The sequence below is a fragment of the Urocampus carinirostris genome, chromosome 17, assembly GCF_059441175.1.
Source record: "Urocampus carinirostris isolate Australia breed hairy pipefish chromosome 17, RoL_Ucar_1.0, whole genome shotgun sequence".
Taxonomy (NCBI): Eukaryota; Metazoa; Chordata; class Actinopteri; order Syngnathiformes; family Syngnathidae; genus Urocampus; species Urocampus carinirostris.
This window is the reverse complement of record NC_142365.1, coordinates 2,033,720-2,052,963: the sequence shown is the minus strand read 5'-3', so window position 1 is coordinate 2,052,963 and position 19,244 is coordinate 2,033,720. Positions and strand designations below refer to the sequence as shown.

Sequence of the window (19,244 nt, the reverse complement as noted above, 5' to 3'; positions counted from 1 at the left end):
GGCCAATTCACCTGCCATGCATGTTTTTGGAATGAGGGACGAAACTGGAGTGCCCGGAGGAAACCCACGCAAGCACGGGGAGAACATACAAACTCCACACAGGAGGTTGGATCTCATGACCTCAGAACTGTGCCGCACTCGTGCCAACTACTGCGCCGCCGTGCTGCCCCAGACCACGACCCGACCGATTTCAACCGGCCTGCGAGACAAATCTGAGAAGCACATGATAAAAACAAGCCGCATGGTCAAACGACAACCTGAAGTTTTTAAATAGGTCCACTGGATGTCACCAAAGCGAAGCGACACTCCCAAAGCTGTATTTGCTGAATAGCGTTCAGGATGATTTTTGAGGTGCTAATAACCCAGAATGTCTGCCAGGTTTTACCTAAAGTGATATCCATCCATTATCTGCACCCTTTATCATCAGTAGGGTCGCGGGGGTGCCGGAGCCTATCCCAGCTGTCTTCGGGCAGTGGGCAGGGAACACAGAGACGGACAAATCACTGTCTCATTCAACCTAGGGACAATTTGGACTAGCCAATTCACCTGACATGCGTGTTTTTGGAATGTGGGAAGAAACCCACGCAAGCACGGTAGCTGGATTTGATCCCATGACCTCAGAACTGTGCTGCAGAGGTACTAACCACTCATCCGCCATGATATAACATGTCAAATTCATTTATGATAGCATTTTAATTGCTAATATTTTGCTAAAGGCTTTTTATTTTAAAGGGCCATTTTTTTCACTCGAATGTTCATTTTCAAGGCCATTTTTTATCAGTAAAAGTTTGTTTTAAGGCTGTTTTTAGGAATTGGATTATGGCACTTTTGGCTTCCATATTAACATACTCTTAAATCTTGTACGTGAAACTCAAATCATTAAAAACAGTTACAAAAGACAAAACACAAATTTGGTCAAGCATGTACCCGTCCATTCCTTGGGGTAATTTTTCAAGAGAACTGGCCATTTTATATAAGACCTCTGTTTTACTTTGTTTAAAATGATAAAAACAGGTCATTTGGTTTTAAACCCACAATATTGCCTTTTTTGTCAAAAAGCAACCCCACAAAATTAGGTGTGCATGGTACAAAAGGCCTTTTCGCCAAAGAGTTGATTTGTTTTTTTCCTTTTCATAGTTTATGAAAGAAAAGTTGGGTTCCTTCATTTGAAACATTACAACCAATTCAGTTATTTTGGGCAAAACGAGGATTAGAGCAAATGTAACCAATTCTAATACGGTTTATTTTATGATCTTTCTTTCCCTTAATATTCCTTTCACAAAATGTTTTTCCTCGTTGAGGGTGTTATCAGCAGTATTTGACCGGGCGATACATTTAAATAATTCATGAAGCTGACTGTCAGGACCAGAACGGAAACAGGACCCAATTGCGTGACATTTACCACAAGAAGTGGATCTTACGACAAAAAGAGGTCGTAAGCCGGGACAGGAGAACAGACGTGGTCAGGAGCAAAACAGGTCATAGCCGGAGACAGACGGGAGACAGAGACTGGAGCGAAGCATTTTTTTGTTTTGTTTTGAAACCATTAATTAGGACAAAAATGACGGCGCTTTTGTTCCAAATATTTTTGCTTTTATGGCTCTTTTTGTCAAAATGGTTCCTGACCCCCGACGTAGACGATTGAGTATTTCGTCCCCCTCGCTCGTCAGGGGTTCCCGTTTGTCAGATGCGGATGGCGTAGGAGTCCGAGTGCGTGACGTAGCGCACCCAGCGCTGGGTGGGCCCGCGATGCTGCACGGGCGCCAGGCGCAGGAAGCGCACGTGGAGGCCGCTGGCCGTGACCTTGGGTAGCTCGAAGGTCAAGCCCACAGGACCCACTTCCATCATGGATGCCGAGCTGAGGGCGGGAATATCCAGCTGGAGGAAAATATTGCTGCGGTTAGCGCACTACAAGAACATTAGCATATAAAGGAATCCCTCTCCCAGGGATCGTTTTCATGGATAATTTCAAGCACTTTCAAGGTCAATTGCTCAATTTTTCCCAGTACCTTCACAGTGTTCTTGTTTGCCCGCGTCCCTGCGTCCTAGACGCAGTATTTTTGCTGGGGACGCATAGTCTTAAATCAACGGGCGTCCCCGTGACGCATCTTTTTTGACACGAAATTGTCATCAGCATTTTTTAACAAAGATTTACCGTACCCCAAACTTTTCGTGCGGCTTGTTTTTTGTTGTTTTGGTCTCACGGTTCGAGTTTTCGTCCGCACGCCGATCTCCAGTTCGAGTTGTGTAGTGAAAGTCCGTCTCTTTTTAGAGAACCGGCTTTTTCGGCTCAACTCATTAAAGAGCCGGCTCTCAAACGACTCACTTGCTTTGATGCATTATATTACGAATGATGATGTTGTATAAAGAAGTTAAGAAAAAAAGGAAGTATAAAGGTAGAAAACGAAAAAAGACTGGTTTGTGGTTATCCCTTTAATCAGTATGTTACCAACAATAATTTAATGCAGAAAATGAATGAATAATTTGAATAAGAAAATGTATTATTCTACTTCATTCTGTTTGCATGTATTTTTTCCTTCTACAGTGAACGTCCAAGCGACTTCATTTTTCATAATAAACCTCATTCACGTCGAGCAACTCAGTGTCTCACCACAAAATGTTCATTAACAATATATATGATATAAGGAAACACATGTACAATATAACATGTTAGACTACATAAATAAACATGTTGTATTTTGTAAGGGAAAATACGACAGTTTGTAAGGGCATGGAGCACACAAAATTTTGGGGAGCCATAGATCTCTGTTGGGACCCATAGATTTTTGAGCATGCAAGTCCCCGGGACTCATCACTTTTCAGAGGTAAAATGAACACTGCCTTCAAAAGGAATCCGATCTTCCAAATTTAGAGATTGCAGAACTTTTGCTTTTTATTTGGCCTCATTTGTGTCTAAATTTAGCATTTTATCATATATTGGAGCACTGAAGATTTCATATTTTGAATTTTATTTCATTGCATTTAGGGATTTTGTGTTGTTGTTCCACTTTCAATCTAAATGTTAAAATTGTTTTCCAATGTATTCATTTATTGCATATCTTTGATTGTTGATTATTTTTCATGTGGTTTTCAGGGATCTGCTGTAAAACATACGAAATGATTAAATAATTTGGTGCATAATGTTTTATTATTAATGATAATGTATCAACAAAAATCTGAGGAGCCGTTAGGGAGCTGGAAGAGTCAGTTTACTAAATAGAGCTGCCGTGTTGTGTGCGACCAGTAGGGGGCGTTGAGGCTTCACACGATAACACCATAAAGTCAAGCTACCAGAACAGGCATGTTGGCGTCATTTTCCAGGTCTACTTTTTGCGTTTGCGATACCTCACCTATTTTCATCGTGCATTTTGTTCTTTCTCTAACCCCAACTCATAAAACGGATGACCAGGAGCCACAAGTCATGGAAAACGTGGCGGTTTGTTTTGTAATCATTGCAGAGACCTGGCTCAACTCGAGGATTCACGATGCTAGCGTGCAGCTAGCCAGCCACTCTCTAAATTACTTTCTAACACCGAAAGGATAAGCAATTTTGTTGTATTATTGTGTCATGATAATAAAGACCATTTGTTCAACTGCAATTGAGGTCGCAGGTTCGATTCCTCCGAGTGTTCTATGTTTTGGCGCTCAGCATTATGGGTTGGAATTGGGGGGTTTGGTCACCTAATGACTCCCAACACCTCAGTTGGGTTGAGCGAGGGGGCTGGGAATCCCCTCCTCTGAATCAATCTCCCAAGAAGAGTCAGAAATGACTCTAGCCACCTCCCACTAGAGGGATATGGCTGTGGTATATTTCATCTCATCTCATTAGCTGCACCACTTATCCTCAGTAGGGTCGCGGGGGTGCTGGAGCCCATCCCAGCAATCATTGGGCAGTGGGCAGGGGACACTCTGAACTGGTTGCCAGCCAACTGAGGGCACACAGGGACAGACAACTTGCTCGCTCTTTCACACCTAGGGACAATTTGGACCAGCCAATCCACCTGAAATGCATGTCTTTGGAATGTGGGAGGAAACCGGAGTGCCTGGAGGAAACCCACGCAAGCACGGGGAGAACATACAAACTCCGCACAGGAATTCCGGTAGCTGGATTTGAACCCACACAGGAGGTTCCCAAGACCTTAGAACTGTGCCGCACACGCGCTAACCACTGCGCCGCCGTGCTGCCCGCTGTGGTATATAATAAATATATATATATATATATATATATATATATATATATATATATATATATATATATATAAATGTCTTAATTGTAGATCTACAGTTATTTTCTTACAATCCTATGTATTATATGTTACTGATACCAAATAAATAAAGAAATGTTTCTACTTTGCAGGTTTTGACTATCGCGGGATTGGTTTGAAAGGCAAACCCCGCAAAAAACTACATGTCGAGTTCATGAACGATCGAGGCTAACAGTACAAACATATTGTCACTTTAACTTAGTGGAACGATTGAATTGCCTGACATCAAATAGCACAAAATTTCAAATATTAAGAAGAATTCTAGTGAAGAAAAAAAAATGCAGGCTTTTTCTTACCTTGAAGAGGGCAGAGAGTTGCGTTCCTCCGGGAAAACGGGAAATATTCCAAAGGACGGCTCTGTTGTGCGCCTGCAGCTCGGCGTTCTGATCGGGACTGCTGAGTTCCTGTGACAAACTGATGGGGATCGACACCAACAGGTAGGAAGAGGATCCCATTAAAGGTGAAGAAAACATATCTTTGTAGTTGAGAGCAAATATGAAGCAATAACCAGGGTTGGGTAGGGTTACTTTAACTGGATTACTTTCAATGACTTTTGGATGACTCCAATACCAAATATGCTCATAAAAGACAAAAGAAACTAAATATGAATAAAATGACTACATTTTGTGCAGTAACGGAATACATGGAACGGCAAAAATGATGTTGGCAAGCTGTTTGGATTTATTTTCATTTGGTTTCTGTCGCATTTTATGTTTGTTTTGCCTGAGATCAAAGAGATCAAAGCCAGGAGAGAAAGCTTACCATGTGTTGTGAGTCATCATTTTATTCATATTGAGTTTCTTTTGTCTTTTATTAGCATATTTGGTATTGGAATAATCCAAAAGTAATTGAAAGTAATCCAGTTAAAGTAACCCTACCCAACCCTGGCAATAACTAGTGATGTTATCCATCGTGTAGTGTGTCTAGGGCAAATACAGCCTGGCGGCACCTATCCCTCTGCAGACCATTTTTTTTTTTCAATTGGACATGATTCAGATAGCACTTGAACTGAAAACATCCAAGCCGAAGAACAGGTGAGTTTCAGGTAGGGGAGGAGAACCAAAAAACGGATTTTTCATCTGCACATCCGATGTGAGAAGTTTCAACAACAAGGCGAGTACGGAGAGCCGCTTTATGGGCCACCATGCGGAAGTACAACATGGGCCAGAAACCAGTTCAGACCATTGAACAACTGTACGCTACTGATCAATGGTACCCTTGGAGAGTGGTTTAGAACAAGGCTGCGTTCTCTTTCCAACTTTATTCAACATCTTCCTGGAGAAGACCATGTCCGAAGGTCCGGAGCTTACGAGACATGGTCTCTCGCAGCAAAACTGCAAAAGAAAATCCAGGCCACGGAGATGCCATGCTACAGGAAACCTGTCGGCATCAGCTACTTAGCCCATGTGACAGACCAAACGATCAGAGGGCCCATTGGACCCTACCGAGAACCTTTATCAACTGTGCGCAGACGGAAACTTCAGTGGCATGGTCAGGTCACAAGATCATCAGGACTGATCAAGATCATTCTCCAGGGAAGAGTCCAAGGGGGCAGAAGAAGAACTGGGCCCACAACATCAAGAATGGACTGGTTCCAACTGTGCCAGGACCCAAAAACAGGCCAGGAACAGTCAACTGTGGAGAAAGCTGTCCAGAGTTGCGTCCTCATTGGTGCCCCGACGACCCAGGCACTTAAGGGAACCGTGAAGTGATATTAAAAATTTAAAAATCTGATTTTTTTGGGATTAAGTGCTAAAATTTATCAAAACAAATGAATTATGACGTAAGATCTGATTTTACTGTGGAAAGCAAAATATTGGCCTATTTCCTGACATAGTCTGGACTACACCAGTGACTGAGTCCTTTCCTTCTGCATTTCTTGCACCGTCCATGTAAGAGACATTTTAAAATACTGCGATGCCTCGTTTATCACAGTTGATGGGGACCAGAACCCAACGAGCTGCAAAGTAACCCCCGCCTCATTTTTAACATGCCCTCTTTGCACTAATAGTTGACCGGAGATCATAAATAACATCTGCACAGGTGCTTTTCATTTTCAACAGAAAGAATGAAGAAAAGACAAAAATTGCCGCTTTCGGCCCCTGCTCTCAGGAATAATCGACCGGGGATAACGGATCGCAGCCACCACTGTGCATTTAACTTTTGCGCATTTAACAGCACGCATCCAGACAAAAGTTCTGTCTGACGTTCCCCGTTTGCAGCATTATGCAATCGGGGATAATGGAACGCGACCACACGAGTACTGTACATTTTAGGCTGAAATACAATAACGGCAAAAAAAAAAAAAAAGGCTACCGGGCTTGAACTACGTGCGGTTTGCCAGCACTCGCTCGCAGCAATATGTGATCAGGGATAATAGATCGAGGCTGTAGAAATGCAGTTTCTTTTTGTGGAGAGAACAGCAAAAAAGAGACACTGGGACACACTGCAGGCAATATACGATCAGGGATAATGGTCGCAGAATATTTTACTACCCACGAAGCAGCGAGGGTTGACGGTAAATTGAAAAAAGAAATCAATTACAGGGTTTTTACACATTTTTCATGGCAAGCACTTTTTAACCACTTTGGAAGAGATGATTCCAATTTCTCCAGTGCGACACTTAGGGGGCGATGACGCTTCATATGACGTCGCCATACAAACAAATGCCAGCTGCCGTAAATCCTCTTGAAGAAGAAGAAGAAATGCAATGGCAAAGCTGAGCCACCAGTGCAGGCATGTCGGTGTCAATTTTAGGCAGATTCGATTGTTTTTAGTGTAGCCCTTAATCACAAAAAGTCCCAAAGCACTGCACAGATCTGAATTTCAACATCCCCTGATCTGAAACCTACATGAGGGCAAGAATACCAAAAAGAAAAGAAAGAAGGAATCATCTTCATATTTTTCTGTTTTATATTTGAGGAAAATGTTTCTTTGTTGTTTTTCAAAAATGAAATCACATTTAAGGCGTGGTCCATCGAGTCACACTGCCGTGAAACAAGGCAACAATTTCAAGGGTTTACAAGCACTTTACTCAAAATAAAAGCACTTTTCAAACCTTGAAAAGACAACATTAAAATTCGAGCATTTTCAAGGATTTCAAGCACCCGTACGATGCAGTCCCAGTCAATATTCAAATCTTCTAGACCTACAAGTATTCTTAAAATACAGTTTGATGTGGTAGTTTGTAATTTCTTACAAATTTTACTAAATAAATGAGCCGTTTTTTACCACTAGGAGGCGCTAAATACTACACACTAACCCTTGGATGCATGACCTGCCAGTACATGCATGTGTGGGTTCAAAAATAAGTGTGGAAAAATAGTAAAAAGACTCATGGGGTGGCATTATCGCTCGTCTGGGGACTGTGAGGTCACAGGTTTGATTCCTCCGAGTTAAATGTGGAAGTGTCCTTGGGCAAGAGACTCAACCCCTAAAGCCCCTGATAAGCAGGTGTGAAGAGATAAGTGTGAAACACATTGTAAAGCGCTTAGGAAGGTCAGCACCATATAAATGCAGAATATTTATCCTTTCAACTGCTGTGGTTCAAAGTGTCGTTTAGAAATAAAGCATCAAATTGCCATTAAGAAAAAAAGGTGGTCCAAAAAAAAAAAAAAGTGACTTTAGAAATGGGAATTATTGATTTCTCTGAGGTTTCTTTCAATGTGCTCAAGGTGAGCGTTGAGGTTGCCATGGAAACAGCCCGCTTCTCTTTTTTTCCCCCGCGTCAAAAATGTTTATTTTGCAATGTTTTGCCTCATTCAAATCAGGATGAAATTTGCTTACCTGATGCAACCTTTGGGAACACGGATGCTGGCGCTCACGTTAACGGCCGCGCTGCGGGCACACAAAACCAACGCGTCATGGTGACGGACGCCATCGATTGTGTGCTTTCGGTGCGAATAAGTCACCTTTTAGGCGGCAGGTCGCAGCGGAGCTTGAAGAACATGAGCAACCTGCCAAACAAATGCAGACAGGAGGACGTCATTTATCGTCCCTTGTGGGATCTAAATCGACCTCTTACACGTGGGAGAGCTATTTACAAGTTGCTAACGCTAAAAAAGATACAACAGGCATTCGACTTGTTACAACTGCCAGTTGGAGAGGGGGAGGGGCCAGGAGAGGAGGAACTTACTCACGTCCGTCTCCTTGGCCGCGCTCCTAACTCTGGGGGGGGGCCTTCCCCCACTAAACTGCATTTATTTAGGCAGAACAAAGACAGAGAAAGAAAGAAACGCCCCTTTGGGCGGTACCAATATTTGAAACAGAAACGTGATCCCATCTGGTTTAGAGATACATACTTTTGGGAAGTACCCCAAGCCCAACTTACATCCCTCCCACCACCTTTCAATCTTCACTTCGACACCAGAGGATGTACATAAGGGGTTGGGCGAGGTGTGGCTCTTATCAAGAATACATCTGGCTCAAAAATTCAGCATCTTATTGTGTTTAGGCCAGGAAGGTGTCAGTCAGTGTGCAGCACTTTTGTCGCTTCGAAAGTACATTGTGTCATGTTTGACCACCAGGTGGCACGCTATTGTCCAATGCTTAAGGATTTTATACATTTGACTATAAAGGATTTTAGACTATTGACTCAGTTTAATGCAATAAAGATATTCACTGACTGGGCTGTACAATGTCAGGGCAGGCTGTTCGAAAAGCATAATATTTTGTCTAGGAAATTTTGATAAACAGGACTCGAGGATTTGCTGACGCTGAACGACAGGCGTCGTTTTGGGAAGCCAGACATCAAGGCGCTGTGTTGTGAGAACGTTGGGCGCAAAACATCTGCTTGGCACGCCCATGGGAGGAGCCGAGACGCCATCTTGCGGGGAGACGTGGGCCAATAAGAGAAAGCTAAAGGACTTCAGAAGAAGGCTTCACACACACTCCAACGTCACTTCAGCCGTCTCCTGTTTTACACTTAGTTCTGATGTTATGAATAAATCAGCCCCCGTGTGAAAGGCCTTCCTGGTCATTTTTTTCTCTCAAGAAAGGAGCGCGCATAATTTGTTGGAGGTTGTGTGTGGTTAATGGAGTCGGATAAATATTGGTACCTCCCAAAGGGGCGTTTCTTTCTTTCTCTTTCTTTGTTCTGCCTAAATAAATGCAGTTAGGTGGGGGAAGGGCCCCACAATGTTAGGAGCGCGGCCAAGGAGATGGACGTAAGGTCCTCCTCTTCTGGCCCCTCCCCCTCTCCAACTGGCAGTTGTAACAAGTCAAATGCCTGGTGTATCTTTTTTAGCGTTAGCAACTTGTAAATAGCTCTCCCACATGTAAGAGGTCGATTTAGACCCCACAACATCACAGTGGGGCCCTTATTATCTCCACCGGGGAGCATTTGAAATTCAGAGCAAGTTACCTTCCCGTCTTGTCTCTCTCGATGGCGGGAAAAAGTCGGAAGGGCGGGGCGAAGGGCAAGTGGTCGGCCAGTCGGTATTGCATGATGCTTTGCTTCAGAAGGGGGGTCATAAATCATCACAACGCCAATCGGATGCCAGCGTACGGGCGCCTCACCTCCCCCTGGCTCGGGCTGAGTCTCAGGATGCGGTGAGCCTCAAAGTCGTCCAGCCGGACCGCCGGGTGGAAGCTGCACTCGTCCACCCGGACCGCCGCGCCGTATCCTGTCCGGGAAAACGCCGTCAGCGCCGTTTCGCTTTCTTTCGCTCGGAAACTTTGACGGACGGCCGACTAGCCTACCTGTGAGCTGCGAGCTGCCCACGCTCAAGTCCTCGTTGAGGCCGATACGGATTTCTGCAACAGAGGATTGCGGCGTTAGCGATCCTGGATATTGATCTTTTTACGAGGTTTGGGGATTTTCGGGTACACGCAGCAGCAAGATGGCTGAACACGATATCAGCAGTGTTAATTTTACCTCTGAAAAGTGATGGGTCCCGGGGACTCGCATGCTAAAAAATCTATGGGTCGCAACAGAGATCTATGGGTCCCCAAAATTTAGTGTTATTGAGGTTGAAATTGTAAATCGGCGACAAATATATAAATAAATCTATATATTCATTCAGTTATAATCATCACAGTTAATTGGTAATACAAGGCAGTTATCACTTAGGATTTTTCAGTTCACAAAAATATTGTACATTACACAAAATAATATGGCTAAAATACTAGTCTATATATTTATGCAGTTTTAATCACTTCAGACTTTTCAGTTCATATATTCTTTGTGGTTTGCTGTCCCACCACAGTTGTAATGCCTTCTCAAGGTCCAATTGCAGCAACGGAATTTCCATAGCTAATTTGTGGTTTTCATTGTCGTTGTGCTGATCCAATGTGCTTTTCTGAAAGTTCGTATTGCGAAATGATTGATGCAATCCAGTTTTTTTGTCACGCTGTGTGCACGCATCACAGAACATGTAGCCTCCATTATCATCCTCCTCATAGCCTAACCAGGAATATAATGGAGTCCATTTTGGCAGAAAAGTCCTTTTCTTGTTAGGAGTATTCTTTTGTTTATTATCTTTTGTCGAATCGTTAGCTTCAAAACACGTGTTTTCCTTGCCTTCGCGGTCTTCTGAAAAATGTCTCCGTCGTTTTTTTGTGCCGGAATTATTGCCGTTGTTACCTATTTCTGTATTATGTTTCGACCTATTATCGACACTGAAGAAATTACCAATTTTTTGTTGATTATCACCTAATACCAACTGTTTTTACGGAGCTATACTTCTCTTTCACTCGACAACCACCAAAACAATCACGTCATCTCGAAGCAACGAGATCTCGTTTGCCAAGATCGGCGCGAGACCAAAACAACAATGGCGGATCTGCCTGACAAAAAGTTTGGAGTGCGGTAAATCTTTGTGAAAAAAAAATCGGGTAATAATGACAATTTTGTGTCAAAAAAGTTGTGTCCCGGGGACGCACGTTGATTTGGGACTATGCGTCCCCAGCAAAAATGACGCGGGCAAACCAGAACACTGTATCAGCTACCTTTACGTGAAGCTCATTATATGTCAAATAAATGCAGATTTCTCCACCTACTAGCATTTTTAATTCTGGTTTATATCATAGTTTGTGTATTTTTCTTATTATTTAAATCACTATTGTTTTGTTTTTTTTACCACCTGAAGGTGCTAAAAAATTATTCTAAGGTAATACTTTTTTGAAGAAAGTGAAACATTAACTCACTGAAATTACTCCATTAAAATGCGTTTAGGCCAGGAGGGCGACGGCGCTGCAGCACTTTTGTAGCTTCGAAGGTACATTGTGTCATGTTTGACCACTAGGTGGCACTGTATTGTCTAATGCGAACAAAAAACAATGGCATTTGAGAACAGCGTAGCAGTTAGATCAGGGTTGGGTAGGGTTACTTTAACTGGATTACTTTCAATGACTTTTGGATGACTCCAATACCAAATATGCTCATAAAAGACAAAAAAAACTAAATATGGATAAAATGATGACTCACAACACGTGGTAAGCCTTCTCTCCTGGCTTTGATCTCTATGATCTCCGGCAAAACGAACATCAAATGTGACAGAAACAAAATGAAAATCAATCCAAACAGCTTTCCGACATCATTTTTGCCGTTCCATGTATTCCGTCACTCCCCAAGCCTGCACAAAATTGAGTCATTTTATTCCTATTTAGTTTCTTTTGTCTTTTATTAGCATATTTGCTATTGGAGTAATCCAAAAGTCATTGAAAGTAATCCAGTTAAAGTAACCCTACCCAACCCTGAGTAAGATGCCACAAAAACATGGAAGCAACTACTAGGTATGGATTGCACTATGTAAAAAAAACTATTAATATTTATAAAATAAACCCCACAATGTTCTGTTTTTGTCCATCAGACTACTGATAAACAAAGTTGAGTCTTCACGATCTTACCAGTCACTAAAATCAGTCATGCCCAATTATAACATTTTGTACAGAATGTTTTTCTTTGTTGCGCTGAAATTACTTATGAATTGGAGTTATTTTTCTGTGAAATCCCAAATATTTGCCCCCAAGAAATAAATTCCATTGAAATACTATAATAAATTCCATTGAAGTACTGTATTTGAAGTATTTTAAGTTTTAAGAAAAACAACAACTAGAAATTCCGTATATTCTCATTAAATAAATACGAGAACTCTATCTCTTCATTGCAATATTTTTTACATAGAAAAATTTTAAACTTTTTGAAAAAAACGACACTCCATCCCTAAAAAACTTGGCTTAACGAACTAGAGACATCATGATAAATAGAAGATTTTAAATTGGTACGGGCTCCCTTTTAAATGATGTACTCTACGAGTTGGATCCTCGGTTTTGGGAATGATTTTCTACCTCTTCAATTTTTTTCTTTAGTATGTTATAAAAATGTGATGATAGATGTCTAGAAAGATAGATAGATGTCTAGATAGATGTCTAGATAGATGTCTAGATAGATAGATGTCTAGATAGATAGATGTCTAGAGAGATAGATGTCTAGAGAGATAGATGTCTAGATAGATAGATGTCTAGAGAGATGTCTAGAGAGATAAATCTCTAGATCTCTAGATAGTTGTCTCGGTGTCTAGATAGATGTCTAGATAGATAGATGTCTAGATATGTAGTCTAGATAGATAGATCGATGTCTAGATAGATGTGTAGATGTCTAGATAGATGTCTAGATATGTAGTCTAGATAGATCAATGTCTAGATAGATGTGTAGATGTCTAGATAGATAGATGTCTAGATAGATGTCAAGATGTCTAGATAGATAGATGTCTAGATAGATAGGTGTCTAGATAGATAGATGTCTAGATATGTAGTCTATATGTCTAGATCGATGTCTAGATAGATGTCTAGATGTCTAGATAGATGTCTATATGTCTAGATCGATGTCTAGATAGATGTCTAGATATGTAGTCTAGATAGATGTGTAGATGTCTAGATAGATGTCTAGATGTCTAGAGAGATAGATGTCTTGAGAGATAGATGTCTAGATAGAGAGATGTCTAGATAGATGTCTAGATATGTAGTCTATATGTCTAGATCGATGTCTAGATAGATGTCTATGTCTAGATAGATGTCTAGATAGATAGATGTCTAGATAGATAAATGTCTAGATAGATAGATGTCTAGATAGATAAATGTCTAGATAGATAGATGTCTGGATAGCTAGATAGGTAGGTGATGTGGTCCTCTCACCTGAGCAACTGGGCAGGAAGCACTTGACCTTGACTTCACCTTCGACCTCCGCCTTCATCAGCACGCCCTGACAAAACCCAAAACGCTCGTTACCCGAATCGTTTGCGGGATCATGATGATAACATAGGCCCGTTTTCTAAGCAATACATTCTTTTTTTCTTTCTATCCTGATCGTCTATTGTGTTTTTTCCCTTCAAAGTCTTGAAGACATGTTTGGCCCTGGAATGCCATGTCTGATCTGGTTTCCCAACCTCCAATGACAATAAGGAACAGTGGCGCTATATAAATTACACATCTACAGCACTGTTTCCAGTCTTATTCAGGGAAGTGTTTCATGATAAGTGTAGTTTCTTTGTTGTTGCACTGAAACGTCCATTTTTTGAATAAAAATATGGTTGTCAAGTGCAGGGATTCCCCTTTAAAGTTGCTTAGGCTCCAAAAAATTGAAATGAACTTCACAACAGAGTAAAACAAATAAATGGTATTATTCTTTAGTACGATATTTTTTTTCTACAAAACATATTTGTTTATTTTGTGCAGAACATAACATTATTAAGAGTAATAACTGAAATAAAGGATATCCCACAACCTGCCTTCTACTGCTTTTTTCTACTTCATCATTTTTTTTTCCTCTTGTTTTTCATTTCCCCTCCCTAGCGTTTAACTTCTATTTCATCTTTTTATCTGATTTTATTTCCCTTTTTTTATTTCTGTTTTTCTGACTTTGGAATTCTTTATTTCTTAAGTTTTCCTCTTTTATTCCTGCTTGTTTTTTTAATTATTTTATTCTCTTGCTTTTTTTCCCCTTTGCTTTTTTATTCTTTTGTTTCTTATTTCCTTGCTTTCTTTATTTTCTTGCTTCTCTTCTTTTTCTTATAATTTCCTGCTTTTTCACTTCTTTCTTTTTCCCTTTTTTTCTTGTATATTTTTATTATTTTGTTTCTTCTCTTTTTAACCAACTTTTCTCTTCTTTTTTCTCGCTTTATTATTTTTTTCTTTTTCTCTCTATATTTCTCCTTTTGTTTGTCTTCTCTTCATTTTTCAGACCGCCCTCACCACTACATAGTTTTCTTTGGGTAGACAATTCAATTTTTCTTCTATCCAGGCCCCGCCTCCACCGATCCATCAATGGTACTCACGTTGGCGCTCATGACCACCGACATCCTCTCGATAATGTCCACAAAGATCTCGCTCTTGCCTCCCTGGACACACGCAAATAGCGTTGGGTTTTCTGGCTTTGAAATCAAATCTCATTTGAACGTTTTCAAGCGGGTTTCGAGGACACGAGACGCAATACCTGCAAAGGCCTGGTGGCGGCAGAACTGGGTGCCACTTTGCTCTGCTGCGTGTCAGCTCCGAACTGCAACGGGTCAAAAAAAAAAAAAAAAAAACTAATTCAAAAAAAGAGAAGAACTGTGATGCTTCTTTATACAAGCACCTCTACGCAGGAGAATTTTGATACGCAAGTTTTATTTATTTATTTTCTTTTACAAAAATCTTGCCCAATTTACCAAGCAAAGTCAGCTGCACGAGCAGTCCCAGAGGCTACCACTAGTTTATGCATGCACCTCCCGCCCTCATGCACCCGATTCGGCACCCTTGGTTATACCTGTAGGGTACCTGTATTCCGCAGTAAGTTTGTTTCGATTGCATCTCTTTAATTATATTTTATGGCATCTCCTTTTTGGGACCTCTTTACGGTGGTTCGAGTCCCTCCGTGGTAAGTGCTCATAATAAACTCACATTTTATCTCGTCAGTATCCTATTACTTATCTTATTACTGTATTTTTATGTTTAATTAGGATTTGAATCATTTGAATCTGTTTTATAACCATTTAAGGTTGACATTCATCCTTTTGGAAGGTCGGGAAACGGACCAATTCGTTTTAAATTATTTATTTATAGTTACAGAAAGGAAAACGTAAGTGTTAGATTAAAAAAAAAATGAGAACGATGATATTGTAAACAAAGCAAGAAATTACAGAAAAAAAGTTAGGCGGTCATGAGATCGAACCTCCTGTGTGGAGTTTGCATGTTCTCCCCGCGCTTGCGTGGGTTTCTTCCGGACTCTGGTATCCTCCCACATTCCCAAAACATGCATGTCAGGCTAATTGGCTGGTCCAAATTGTCCCGAGAGCGAGTTGTCTGTCTCTGTGTGCCCTGCAACCAGTTCATGGTGTCCCCTGCCCACTGCCCGAAGACAGCTGAGATGGGCTCCAGCACCCCCGAGACCCTACTTAGGATAAGGGGTACAGATAATGGATGGATGGATACTATTTGAATGTTGTTTTTTTAGCTATTTAGAATTCACTTAGATCCTTAGTGGAGGTCGCAATCCAGACAATTGATTTGAAATGATTTCATATCGGGGAAAATTTCCTCGTTACACGAGCAATTCGAGATGCGATTTAAATTCGTATGTAGAAAGGTCACTATATGCGGCTGCGTCAACATACTAGCCCCACGTTAGCCAGGTCCAACAGGCTGAAGGGTCGCGTCGACAAGGCCTCCGTCTGGATGAAGTTCTTCAGGACGTCACATGACGTTGACTGCACGTAGCCGTAATCCTGCAAATAAGCCACATGCCCGCATTCACGTAGAATGAATCGTGCATCCGTTTGTGCTTAGTATCAATACAGTGGAACCTGGGTTTTCGAACGCCTCTCAGTTGGAACAAATCGGAGTCCGAGCAAAAATTTGGAGAAATTCTTGCTTCGCTGTTCGGTCAAAAAATCGGAGTTCGAACGCCGGTAATGCCTGAGTGCGAACGCTAGGGTGGCATGCTGGTGAAAAACGTCAAAGTGTACGGGGAGTGCAGTTTGCTGTGTTTTACGGAAACGTGCCTCACGTCTAGCATCCCGGATGCTAACGTGGAGCCACCCGGAGCTACCCAGCTTCAGCGATGTTAGACAGAGACACTTTAGCCTGCGGGAAGCGGATAGGAGGCGGACTCGCTATCTAGGTGAACACAAGGCGGTGTATCCCTGGGCACAAAGATTTCCATCTGCTGCAGGGACGTCGAAGTTTTGGCCTAGCATGGTACGTTATCCACTCTGCTGTTGCTAAACTACAACACAGCACCCCGAGGCCATCCTGTTAATAATCAACACAAGGATACTGCTGGGAGTGTGAATTTCCCTACGGGGATGAATTAAGTATCTATCTATCTATCTACCTATCTGTATTAAAGGTGGGTGCAAGTCGAGCAGAGTCAATACTTCTTAAGTTGAATGTATATGCGAAACAAGCTCCTGTCAATGTGAACCACTATTTTCGTCCATTTAACCTGCTGTCATAAGAGCATATTTTCCTTGTTACTCACTAGATTTGGACCGGCGTTGCATAGAAAAGCTCCACAAAGCGCCTTGCGCAGTTTGGGTTTGGCACTGATGAAAAGAAATGTTTTTGTTGTTGACTTTCATAACTAAATGAAAGTTGATATCTTTCGGCGTGCACATACTTTATGCTTATTTTAAATGCTACTATGGATTCCACAGTTTTACCTCAACAATGCAAGCGCAACCAGGCTTACATAGTCATTTAAAATTCTCTCCAATTATGCACATGTAAATATAACTTGCCAGCATCTCATCCAGAAGTTCGTAGATGAGCGCAAAGTTCATCTGCACGGTCTTCTCCGACAAAGCGCCGCAATAATCCTTGACGAGCGCCGCAAACCTGCCAACGCACCACATGCACGCAAGCCTTCACGTCAAGTGCCTCCATGCTTCCGGTTGCCGTGGCAACGCACTTCACCTGTTAAGTAACTCAATGATGGCAAAGGGGGAAGAGTCCGCCGCGGTAGTCGTGGCGACCAGATACAGTCCTCCCAGCCATACGTGCACAAAGTGGATGTTTTTGTGCGTCTGTGGACAAATAAACACAATACAAGACGAGAGGAATTGGCCACGTCGACTGGCACGTTGCACTGCGGGTTACCATGACAACAGGAGGCTGGTCTCCGGTCAAAGCCGTCACTTTGTTATAAAATAGACCGACGGCATCCTCTTCGATGTCTCCCCGGACTGTAGGATGGGGCAGTCAAGGTGAAAAAAATTGTAAAATCCGAGGGACATACACGTATAGCATACATGCGAACATGTACATACTGTCCACCGACCCACCTCCCAAACACAATTGTTAAGTACGCCGAAGATACCCCCTTGTTGGGCCTCATCTCTGAAGGGGACGAGGCGGCGTACAGGGATGAGGTGGAGTCACTGACAACGTGGTGTTCGAAAAACCACCTCATACTGAACACCACAAAAACAAAATAAATGATACTGGACTGGAGGAAAGGCAGGAACCCAGCACCACTCATCATAAAAGGAGACTGTGTAGAGAGAGTCCACTCTTTCAAATTCCTGGGTGTGCACATCTCCGATGACCTCTCCTTTTCTGCAAACACCAGAGCGGTGGTAGGGAAGGCCAAGCAGCGACTACATTTCCTGAGAGTGCTCAGGAAAAATCATCTGAAACAGCAGCTGCAGAGTATTCTAACATACTGCATTACTGTGTGGCATGCTGGGTGCACAGCAGCAGACAGGAAAACGCTTCAGAGGGTCATCAACACAGCCCAGAGAATCGTTGGTTGCTCTCTACCCAGTCTGGAGGACATTGCCTGCTCTCGCTACCTCAGCAGAGCAGAAAACATCATCAAGGACTTTTCTCACCACCTGTTGACTGCACTGTTTACTGCTCACCTTGGTATTTTTTGCACTATGTTGAATATTTTTGCACCAAATGCATATTGCACAACCCTTACGATACCAAACTGTATTACGATACCAACTGTATGTAACATCCTACATTTCTTTGTATAAATATTGTGTAAATTATAACTATAACCTTACCCTCCTTGTTTTTATAACCTTATCTTCTCTGTTCCTTGATCTTCTTGGTTTCTTTTATCCTCACTGTGAATATGTGAACCAGGAGTGCCATGCCCAATTTCGTTGTCACAATATGTTAACCCATTTTGTAGCAATGACAATAAAGGTATATTCCATTCTATTCTATGACCTGCTGCCTTTCGGCAAGCGCAACAGAATCAGAGACAGTTTCTTCCCCAGGACCATTACCTTAACACACACCGCACAAAAAACTGAAACTCTTGCAAACACACTACCTCATACGAACGTATTCATGCCTATGCTCACTTTGCACAATGTTGACTATTTTTTGCACCATGTTGGCTATTTTTGCACAAATATGATCCCAAACTGTATGTAACATCCTACATGCCCACATTTATTGTATAAATACTGTGTAAATTATAACCATAACCTTATCTTCTTTGTTCTATAACCTTATCTTCTTTGTTCTTTTATCTTCTTGTTTTCTTTTATCCTCACTTAAATGTGAGCCTGGAGTGCCATGCCCAATTTCGTTGTCACAGTATGTTCAACCCATTTTGTAACAATGACAATAAAGGTATATTCTATTCTATATATTATAATGTCGAGGATACAGTCTTTGAAGACAAGGCGATCGCCTTTGGAGGACAAAATAAAGACCTGCGAAATCATCCCGCAGCTGAAAGAAATTCAAACAAAAGCACACAAAAAATGAACATTTGAGTACAAATATGTTAATAATGTTCCTCTGTGTTGCACTTACCGACTGAAGGCTCTTAAATAAACAATCGATTCATACCAATGGAATTTACAATTTCCATCGTTAAACTGATTATTTCAAAAAATATATATAAAATAGAAAAGTCATGAATTGTGGTGGTTTTTGAATGCTAAAAGTAGCTTCGAGGTTGTTGTTGACAAACGTGTTAGCTAAAATCACACAATATACAGCGCCACCTGGCGAGCAGGCGGACTGTTTTTCATTTAA

The 19,244-nt window shown here is 41.7% G+C and overlaps 1 protein-coding gene across 1 annotated transcript; it reads right to left on the bottom strand.

Moving 5' to 3' along the window:
* Positions 1 to 1,248: 1,248 nt before the first annotated feature.
* ap4m1 (adaptor related protein complex 4 subunit mu 1) lies at positions 1,249 to 19,227 on the bottom strand. Its single transcript, XM_088320762.1, has 16 exons — positions 19,020 to 19,227; positions 18,871 to 18,935; positions 17,340 to 17,425; positions 17,157 to 17,266; positions 16,982 to 17,078; positions 15,857 to 15,967; positions 14,698 to 14,760; positions 14,540 to 14,602; positions 13,401 to 13,467; positions 9,966 to 10,019; positions 9,783 to 9,889; positions 9,628 to 9,719; positions 8,177 to 8,221; positions 8,052 to 8,102; positions 4,562 to 4,679; positions 1,249 to 1,878 (listed from the first exon to the last, which is right to left on the bottom strand). Exons 2-16 carry the CDS (start codon positions 18,926 to 18,928, stop codon positions 1,684 to 1,686), a joined length of 1,317 nt encoding a protein of 438 aa, XP_088176888.1. The 5' UTR covers positions 18,929 to 18,935; positions 19,020 to 19,227; the 3' UTR covers positions 1,249 to 1,683.
* Positions 19,228 to 19,244: the final 17 nt, after the last annotated feature.